Source organism: Panthera onca, chromosome A2 (assembly GCF_046562875.1).
Source record: "Panthera onca isolate mPanOnc1 chromosome A2, mPanOnc1 haplotype 2, whole genome shotgun sequence".
Classification (NCBI taxonomy): Eukaryota; Metazoa; Chordata; class Mammalia; order Carnivora; family Felidae; genus Panthera; species Panthera onca.
Window position 1 is genome coordinate 25367113 of NC_138340.1, and position 10565 is coordinate 25377677.

Below are 10565 nucleotides of genomic sequence, written 5' to 3' on the forward strand. Positions count from 1 at the left end.
TATTGTAAAATAGCTTATAATATGCAGGGCTGAAATCCTCTTCTAAACTAAGCAAACATTAGGAAAGGGATAGAGCTAGATGTCTGACATGGCAAGATGACAGAAAGATGCACAGAATGTTAAGTGTGATGACATTTAAAAAAATAATAAATAGAGGGGCACCTGGGTGGCTCAGTTGGTTAAGCAACCAACTTCAGGTCATGATCTCATAATTCGTGGGTTTGAGCCCACATCCCACACCCGGCTCTTTGCGCACAGGGTGGAGTCTGGTTGGATCCGGTCTTCCTCTCTCTCTGCCCCTCGCCGGCTTGTGCACACACACTATCTCTCTCCCTCTCTCGCAAGAATAAACATTTTTTAAAAAAACTTTTAAAAAAGTAACAAATAGAAATGCGTGTGTATATATATGTATACATATGTACCTGCCTTCGTGCAGAAAAAGAGACATAACAATGTTTAATGATGATTATCTGGGAAGGATGAGGCTTGAGAGAGATTTTCTTCTATTTCTACATTACTTGAATTGTTTACAATGTGTAAATATGATGTTTGGGATAAAAATAAAAGACTGTTTGAGAAGCCTACCCATCACGTGACACTTTCCTCTCCAACGCACTCCAGTTGACTTCCAGTCCTCAACTTAATATAACTTCACAGAAACCTAATGAAGAGCAAAGAAAGCTCCCAGTGGATGAATTCTTACTGATATATTTCATAAATAGTGCTTCACATTTTGTATTAGTGAAAGCAGCTCCTTATATTGGGGAAAATGGCCCAATCTGACAGTAGACTTCCTTGGAAAACATGTAATGCCTCTGGTTTTCCAGTGGCTGCCCTTCTGTTCTTCCTCCCTCTCCATCTCAGCAATAGTGGAACAGAATAAGACCATCTATTGCTGACTAGTTGTTGGGACACAGAGCTCTCTATCCCAAATGTGCTCTCCCTAAATGATCTTTTAAAAGCTCTAAAATCTGAGTCACACTCCTTTTCCTCAGTGATAATATGCACACTCCTTTTCACCTTTCTCATGCAATTAAACAAACAAAAATGTATATAGTAGGTATAGATTCAATAATTCAACAAGAATCTTCTACTGTGGTCGTTGCTAGGAAAGAAGAGAACAGAGGAGCAGGAAAGAAAAGGGAAGGGAGAATTCAACTCAATGAGGACAGCTGAAATATAGTTTCCAGGAGACCAAGTCAAAGTCCTCAAGCAAACATTTCAAAGAGCATACCCACTCTGGCCTTCCACTAATTAACTAGAAAACAAACACCCAGACTTCCAGTGGTAGGACTTCTTTTTTGTGATGCATCTTACCTATTCCTTCCCATCTTTAGTTGATAGGTACAATGGCAAGTGCAAGGAAAATACATAGTTTTTGTCCCAAAAAAGTGCCCTGATTTTTTCTAGCGACTATGTCGCAGCACATACAAAAGGCAGATCAGTTACCTCATCAGTCAACGTATTACTTGTAACAACAAAATATACAGTTGTTTGGAAACCACTAAACTAGAAATAGATATTAGCCCGATGATCATTATTCCTTTAATGAATGAAAGTAAAACACAACATTAAATAGCTAGGAAAATATTTTAAAATTTGCATGTATTTGCAGCTCAATCCTTTTTGCAATATAATACCAAGGGTATGAATATGACAACTGATGTCTTTCTATCTCTACTTTGGCATAATGATTTTGCTTAAAAAAAAAAAAAACAGCTTGAAACTGGCATGCTAGAAGGATTTGTATTGATACGTGGTGAGAAAGTTTCACTGCTTTATGTCAGAAATTAAGAGGAGCTAATAATCATGTTTCAAAATGCACTTGAAGAAAACTAATTGAAACAGAGCATATCTTTGTGCCATTCTCCAGATTATTTCACTTGAATTATTCTGTAAATAGAATCCAGCTTGTGGAGTCACTTAGTCATGAGCTTGCTGATTTTAGCGAACTAGTTTCTTAGATTAAATTTGCTCACTTAAAAAATAGCTGGCTTTTTCTGAAAATGTTTATTAAAATATATAGGAAAGGCCTTTATTGTAACTAAAAGTGCCCATGTATAATAGGTACCATGTTTTAATAGTGAATATTTACAATATATTTTCGGGAGAAAAATGACAACACTCAGATTAAATGCAGAAAAGATCACATTTTTAAAATTTGATATCTCCATTGATTCCTCGGGTTCTGCAATTGTAAAATAATCTCACATGGTCAGTTTTCCGTCTACTCCAGGAGATTCGTGTTGAAATTTTTTTTCGCCATTAGAAACTGTGATTCTCTATGGGACCTTTTCAGCTTTGCACGCCGATTTTGGAACCAGATCTAAAATTAAGGAAAAATAAAGTAGATCTCAGGAACATTATTTTACTATTCTTAACATTTCCATCATCACAGGTAACAGCTAAGTTTGAAAATTACCTGGATTCTGTCTTCCTCTAGATTCAGTTTTCGAGCTAAGTCTTCTCTGATATCAATGCCAGGATAGCAGTTTACTCTAAAGACATTTTCCAACACTTCAATCTATGAATAAGGTAATAGTTACATAAAATGTTGATATTTCGTATGTCATTATAAAATGGGCTTTAATTCGTATAGCAAAGTAATTGTATTTACATCTTGGGCAATTAATCTATATATGCCTTTTACATTTTTTAAATGACTATCCAGAAACTGTCAAAAAAAAAAAAAACAAAAAAAACACCTCCATAGAGTCTATTGTTTCGTTAACAAGGCTTCTAAACTGAGATCCCAAAGTGATTGGGCTTTTGCCCAACAGGGTGTTAGTTAAAACCTTTGTATTATCATTACTGCTTGAAAAAACTTCCCACCTGGTTTTGAGTAAAAGCGGTTCTTGGTCTTCGTCCTCTATACCAACTCAGTTCTCTTTTCAAAGACAGTCTTTCTGAGGGTGAAAAGTAATTTTCACATTTCAAAAATCTTTCTTCTGGCACTGGACGATCCACAGTATAAGGGAATGAGATCCCGTTAGGAAGGCTCGGGATATGTACACATAGGTTAATATCTTTCCCTAAAAGCAGAAAAATAAACTCCATCTTAGATGTCCAAACCTGTATTCCACAAAGTTCTATAAGAAGGAATTTCAGGAAGTTGTCTTTAATTTTCCTGGGGAAATTCCTCTGGGTTTCACAAGAGAACTGACCTCTCATCAACCAAAAACCAAAAAGCAAACAAAGATGGAGATCCTGCCTTGCTGCTAGAGAACATTTTGATCTCTGAATGTCATGTATTTTTTCAGTGAAAAAATAGAATATCTGATGTGTCAAATACAAGAGACCTTCTGAAATAAATGCAGGTTCTTGGCATTTCCTGTGAACGAACTTTATACTCCCTTGGATCTAAGGCCAATTCTCTTTTCATTTCCTATAGAACTCAGCTGGAGGCACTGAAAGTCCTAGATACTTCAGTTATGTAATTGGATGAAACTGCAGTTTTTCTCAAACTCTACGTAATATGAAATAAAGGCCAAAATAAACACTGCAGACGAAATAACAAAGAATTTAAAAAATTAACTTGTGGTGTACCTGAGGAGCCGCAGGTGTCTGCCCAGGGCCTGTGGGGTTTCATTGATGGAACACAGTCTTTCTTCTGGTCCAATCCCAAAATGCTCTCAATTGAAAAGGAGCAGGGCGAGGGTTTGCTTTCCCCGTGCCGAGCCCCTTCCTGTAGGCTGGGAGACATCCTCGAGTGGGCTGCACAGAACAGCGGCTCTGGCCTCTCCTTGCTTCTTGGCTGGCTCTGCCCCATGTGTACAGGGCTGGGATCTTCCTGTGGTTCACCTCCTGGCTCCGCTGACAAGGGGGCTGGATTTAGAACGTCACTAATTAAAATCCTGTCTTAGAAAGTTTTAGCATGTCAATGAACACTCTCCCAGCCAGCAGCTTGAGGAGTTAATTGTTTATTTGTTTGCAAGTAATTAGCAACTAATGGCTACACCAGGGGGGCCACCTACAGGGACAAAAAGTGTTATCTCTCCTAAGCAGAACACAGACTTAACTTTCTCGAAAGAAGTGATGCACAAACTAGCACTCCTCTTTTATTTGAAATCATTAATGTATAAAATCATGCCTTTTATTCTGAAGTTTATACCTTCATGGACTCCAGTTACCTAAACACACAGGCAAGATAGGAGAGCAGTCAAGTAATAAATAATCTAATTTAAGTGAATTTTCTTCCAAGGAAATTGGAAAAAATAATAATCTCTTAATGCTATTACGGTAATTCCAATGAAAATGCCTGTTTTTCATATGCATATGTAATAGTGAATGTTGTCAATGAAAACACAATAGTATTTGGAGTGCAGCATACCGGAAAAGGTTGGCAATGTTATTAACACTGAGTGTAATTGTCTTCCAAGTGCCTGGATTAATTCATAAGGAACAGTTGCACCAAGTATTTTAAATAATTAATGAGCTAATTCCATTCTTTCATCTTTTCTTTTAAATGAGACAGATACAAGTTTATGTGAAGATCATATGTAACCACCTGCAAGTAACTTAAAAGCATGACTGTTCAAACTAAAAGGAAGAATTTCTCTTCCCAGCAGGGTTGTTTCAAAGAACAGAGCATGATTCACTGTATTTTCTTAAAGAAGAATTTCCCTGTGTTGATTTTTTGAGGGGCTGGGAAGTCTTCACGAAGACAATAAGATTTGTGAAAAATAACCAAGAACAGAATATTTTCATTTCATCCTCCTAAGAAAACTTGAAATTAAAAGAGAAATGCAGCTGCTAATTGGGAAGACTGTGAAGTAAGCACACCCTCAGATAGTGCAATATTTTTAGTCCTTGTACTCTGTGGCTCCTCTTTTTCCAGTACCTTCTTGAGGATAAATTTAAGAGTTCAACTTTATCCAGGATTTAAACAACTATGAGACAATTCTTCAGGGAAGAGGAAAAGTAGTCTCCACTCATAGAGGAAATGGACTCTACAGGATGGAGCTCAGCTTCATCTGATTTTATCCTATCATGAGGTACAAATATTGAACTAAATTCCTCTTTAAGCAACTTCTAGAATGAACAAAGGATTCACATACAAAACATCAACAGGCACACAGAAGGATGGGTTTATAAATACAGGTGTAAAGCCATTGTAAGAATGAACAAACTAGTAAACATTTAATGCCTCATGGAGGTTTTGCCTCTAGCGTCTTGGAATGTAGACTGTGTGAAGGAGGGTGACCTTACCCTGAGGAAGACTTGGAGGAAGAGAGAGAATTCAAGACCTTCACAGATTCCTTTCTCTTGAGACATTCATCCATCCACCTGTTCATTCCACTATTGGTTGAGCATCTACTCAGTACCAGAAAGAACAGGATCCTTGCCCTCATGAAGCTCACAGTGGTATCGGGTGGGGTAGGGGTGGGGAGCAAACAATATTTGTAACAGTAATTATAAGTCGGTAAATTACCTCATATGTTAACTGGTGATGAAAATGGAAAAAGGAAGCGGTGAGCCAGGTAAGCCGGCTCATCAGTGCAGGAGGTGGAGATCCTGAAATCCTAACCCCACAGATTAGTGCCCTAGTGCACAAATTGCAATGCTCCTACAGCATACACTGAAGCAACTCTAATCCCCAATTTCTTCTTTATCAACAAGGACATTCCAATATCTTTACTGTTTGAGTTGACTTTATCTGGACTTACATAATACCATTTTATATATGGATGGTAGATGAAAATAAAAGGCAGGAAAGAATTTCTCTAAAAATATCAGGGAAACATTTTCTTATATATTTATTCAACAAATTTTATAGAGCACTTACTATGTGCTAGACACCATTCTAGGTGCTAGATATCAGTGATGAACAAGGTAATTTCAGAGAGGGATAAACTCACTGAGAGGAAGAAACAAAATGTCAACCTCTCCCATTTACTACCTTTTGCCTTATTACGTTTTATATCTGTTTATTATGTTTGTTTTCTATTATCTGTTTCCTATCGCTAGAATTTTTGTCTTTTTGTTCATTCCCTAGCATCCAAAAACAGTGCTTGGCTCATACTAGATGAAAGAATCTCATTGTTTCTTTTTGCATTCCTTCAAGTAAAGTTGGGCATTTATTTCTTCATGTTTTTCAGCCAATACGTGCTCTTTCTATTGTGAAATGATGGCTTATGTCTGTCTTAGTCTGTTCAGGCTGGTCTAACAAAATACCACAGACTGGGTAGCTGATAAACAACAGAAAGTTATTCCTCACAGTTCTGGAGGCTGGAAGTCTGAGATCAGGGCACTGGCATGGTTGGGTGAGGGCTCTCTTCCAGGTGGCAGATTTCTCCTTATCTTCACATGGCAGAAGGGGCTAGGGAACTCTCCAGGACCTTTTATAAGAAACTAATCCCATTCATGAGGGCTCCGCCCTCATGACCTAATCACCTCCTAAGGGCTCCCACCTCCTAATACCATCACAAGGGGTATTAGGATTGCAACATATGAATTTTGGTGGGACACACACATTCAGACCATAACATGTCCTTAGCCCATTTTGTTTTAAACTAGGGTATTTTTTTGGTTGTTGTTTCTTAATGATAAGAGTTTTTCATATATTAAAAGATGATAACTCTTTGGTATGTGTAATAAATATTTCCCCCATTTTGCCCTTGATATTTTGACTTTATTGATGCTTTTTTTTCTCGTATGAAGCTTCATATAGTAAAATGTGTTGATATTACCCTTTATGATTTCTACCTTTAAAAAGGGCCTTTCTGGCTCCATTGATGGTAGTAATGAAGTAGCTTCTATTGTACCTACCCTCCCACAGATACAAATTATAAACTCTGGACGAAATGTTTTTTAAAACTACCCCAAAGTACTGAAAAGTAGTCCCAAACAGGGAAAATACATTTAGAAGAGATAAATAGCACTGGGTGAGCTTTCCATTTTTATGGCTTTTTGTCTGAAAGCAGGCACCAGTCAACACTATGTGGGAGGATGTACAATCTTATTGGCTTAAGGAACCAAAGGAGAGAGGTCAAGTCAACCACAGCAGCTAGGAAGTGACAGAGAATCCTAGGAAGGAAAGAGATACAGGGAAAGGCCCCAAATTCTGCATATAAATTCTGCCCAAATCCCCGGATGACTTCTGAATTTGGCATGCACATGGAAAACACCAAACATCTCAGCTAATCCTAAAATGATTGAACAAAAATTTCAACCGATGACGACCACAAGGGAAACAGAGCTTAGATACAGTTTGAGCACAGACTGATAAAACAAAACAAACAAACAAACAAACAAATGCAAATCAACATTCTTCAGACAGATAAAATAGAATCTGGAGACTATAAATATCATTTACAGAGTCCAGGATACAACACAACATTATTAGCCATATGAAGAAACTGGAAAATGTGTCCCATATTGACAAGAAAATGCAATCAATGGAGACAGATCCAGGGGTGATACAGATGTTGGAATTAGCTGACAAGTTTTGAGAGCAGTAAATGTAAAGATGCTTAAGGACATAAATGAAAATGTGCTCATAATGAATGTACAGACAGTATCCATCATCAGAGAAATAATAACTACAAAAAAATCAAATGTAACTTCTATTACTGAAAAATAAAATATGAGAGATAAGAAATTCACTGGGTAGGCTTAACAGTATATAGGAGATGCCAGAAGAGTCAGTGAACTTGAAGATATATTAATGAATATGATCTGATCTGAAGAATACACAGGAAAAAACATTAAAAATAACATCAGCAGAGTCTGAGTAACCTGTAAGACAATAAAACAATATCTAGCATATGTGTAATTGGAATTACAGAGGGAGAAATAGAGAAGATATGGTAGAAAAAATATTTGAAGAAATAATGGCTGAAGTTTTCCAAAATTTGGTGAAAGACATAGATTTATAGTTTCAAGAAGCTCAAAGAACCTCAGTAGGATAAACACAAGCAAAACTACATCTAGGTATATCATAGTCAAACGGATAAAACCAAAGATAAAGAGAAAAATTTGAAAGGATTCAGAGAAAAATGGTATATTATATACATAAGAATAACAATATGATTTGACTGAGTTCTCATCAGAAACAATGGAGGCCAGAAGACAATGAAACATCTTTAAAGTGCTAAAAGGATGGGGCGCCTGGGTAGCTCAGACGGTTAAGCAGCCGACTTCGGCTCAGGTCATGATCTCATGGTCCGTGAGTTCGAGCCCCGCGTCGGGCTCTGTGCTGACAGCTCAGAGCCTGGAGCCTGTTTCAGATTCTGTGTCTCCCTCTCTCTCTGACCCTCCCCCGTTCATGCTCTGTCTCTCTCTGTCTCAAAAATAAATAAACGTTAAAAAAATTAAAAAAAAAAAAAAATAAAAATAAAGTGCTAAAAGGAAAAATAAACTTTTCAACCCAGAATTCTATATCCAACAAAAATATCTCAGAAAATGAAAGCAAAAGAAAGACATCTCAAGATACATAAAAACAAAGAGATTTATCACCACCAGACCTGTACTACAACAAAGTGACCAGTGTGACCTCCACTGTTAGGTGTTATGGGGCACTGTGGGTTCTGCTTTGATCTTTTGGATAGCTCTCTCCAGGGGAAGCCAGCCACCATGCCCTGAGGACACTTAAGTAAACCTGTGGAAAGCCCACATGGAGAGGAATTGAAGTTTTTGCCAAGAGTCAACACCAAGTTGCCAGGTATGTGAGTGAGTCACTTGGGAAGTGAATCCTCCAGTCCTAGTAAATCCTTCAGATGAATGAAGCCCCAGCTGACATCTGACCACAATCTTAATGGATACTCTCAGACAGGACTCTCAGACACTGCTGTTTTAAACCACTTTTAGTTGATTTGTTATACAGCACTAGATAATTTACATAAGCCTCCATCATAAGAAACTGGGTTGGGGTGGGAGGACAAAATAATATCATAGTTAGAAGAAGAGAAAAAATATAAGAGCAGAAATGAATAAAATCTAAAACAAACAAAGTTGGTCTTCTGAAATAATCAACAAAATTGATAAAACTATAGGCAGACTAATCAAGAATAAAAGAAGGGTGCCTAGCTGGCTCAGTTGGTAGAACATGCAACTCTAGATCTTGGGGTTGTGAGTTGGAGCCCTGTGTTGGATGTATAGATTACTTAAAAACAAAATCTTTAAAAAAAAAAAACAACAAAAGAGAGAACACAGAACACAAATTACTAATATCAGGAATAAAGAGGTGATATTACTATAGAGACTACAGATCATTAAAAAGATAAAAGAATATTATTAACAACTTTATACCAACAAATTCAACAACTTACACGAAATAGATAAAAATCTTGAAATAATATGATTACCAAAATTGAGACAAGATGAACTAGAATATATGACTGCTTGGATATCTATTAAAGAAATTATTTCACACACAAAAAACTCCAGGCCCAGATAACTTCATTGGTGAAATTTATCAGATATTTAAAGAACAGTCTTATACAAATACCATCTTACACAAACTCCTTCATAAAATGGAAAGGGACCCTCCTAAATTCATTGCATGAGTCCTGAATAACACTGATAACAAAACATTTCCAGAAAAATTATAGACAAATATCCCTTAGGAACACAGACACAAAATCTTTAAGACATTAGCAAATAGAATATAGAAACACAAAAAAGATAATAAATTATGACCAAGGCTTTTCTCAGAAAGGAAAGGATGGTTTAACATTCAAAAATCAATGTAATTAACCATTAATAGAAAAAAAGATAATCATGTGATCGTTTTATCAGATGCAAAAAAATACTCATTTGTGACTGTAAAAAATCAGCAAATTAGGTTTAGAAGTAACTTCCTCAATATGACAGAGGGCATCTATAGAAATTGTCAACTAACATTTATTTGTTTGTTTACTTATTTATAAAGCTTATTTATTTAAATAATCTCTACACCCAAAATGGGGCTCTAACTCACAACCCCAAGATCAAGAGCTATGCACTCCTCTGAATGAGTCCACTGGGTGCTTGTTCTAAACATCAAATTTAATGGTGAAATATTGGGGTGTCTGGGTGGCTCAGTCAGTTAAGTATCTGACTCTTGATTTTGGCTCAGGTCATGATCTCACGGTTTGTGAGTTTGAGCCCTGCACTGGGTTCTGCATTGACAGTGCAGAGCTTGTTTGGGATTCTCTCTCTGCCCCTCCCCCACTCACACATGTACTCTTGTGCTCTCTCTCTCAAATAAACTGGTGAAATATTGAATGCTTTCTCTCTAAGAATAGAAACAAGCCAAGGATGTTCACTTTCAGTATTTCTATCCAACACTATATTGGATCTAAGCCAGTGTAATAAGACAAGAAAAAGAAAGAAAACTCATATAGATCAGAAAGGAAGAATTAGGGGTGCCTGGGTGGCTCAGTCGGTTGAGCGTCTGACTTCAGCTCAGGTCATGATTTCGTGTTGATGAGTTCAAGCCCCGTGTCAGGCTCTGTGCTGACAGCTCAAAGCCTGGAGCCTGCTTCGGATTCCATGTCTCCCTCTCTGTCTGCCCCTCCCCCGCTCATGCTCTTTCTCTCTCTGTCTCAAAAATAAATAAACATTAAAAAAAAATTTAAAAACAA

At 37.1% G+C, this 10565-nt stretch overlaps 1 protein-coding gene and 1 long non-coding RNA gene across 5 annotated transcripts in view; one reads left to right on the forward strand and one right to left on the reverse strand.

Annotated features, from left to right (window-relative positions):
* The window catches only part of LOC132678675 (uncharacterized), a 47721-nt gene extending 39626 nt beyond the window's left edge, over positions 1-8095 (forward strand). For 2 of the 4 annotated variants that reach the window (XR_009609708.3, XR_009609706.3), the window contains one exon: positions 4475-8095. This is a non-coding gene — a long non-coding RNA (uncharacterized LOC132678675). Of the gene's footprint in view, positions 1-2443 lie in introns of all 4 variants that reach the window. The other 2 variants (XR_009609711.3, XR_013554183.2) reach the window with 2 other exon arrangements.
* HESX1 (HESX homeobox 1) lies at positions 2218-3718 on the reverse strand. The gene is made up of 4 exons (XM_060631368.2): positions 3547-3718; positions 2833-3032; positions 2423-2524; positions 2218-2326 (listed from the first exon to the last, which is right to left on the reverse strand). The coding sequence occupies exons 1-4, from the start codon at positions 3701-3703 to the stop codon at positions 2228-2230; spliced, it is 558 nt and encodes a 185-aa protein (XP_060487351.1). The 5' UTR covers positions 3704-3718; the 3' UTR covers positions 2218-2227.
* Positions 8096-10565: the final 2470 nt, after the last annotated feature.

Excerpts from the sequence above, each read along its gene's own strand:
- HESX1 (XM_060631368.2), bottom strand. The coding sequence starts at position 3,703 with ATGTCTCCCAGCCTACAGGAAGGGGCTCGGCACGGGGAAAGCAAACCC. Across the intron at positions 3,033-3,546 it reads AGACACCTGCGGCTCCTCAG|GGAAAGATATTAACCTATGT; the intron begins GTACACCACAAG and ends TTCTGCTTTTAG. Across the intron at positions 2,525-2,832 it reads CCGCTTTTACTCAAAACCAG|ATTGAAGTGTTGGAAAATGT; the intron begins GTGGGAAGTTTT and ends CCTTATTCATAG.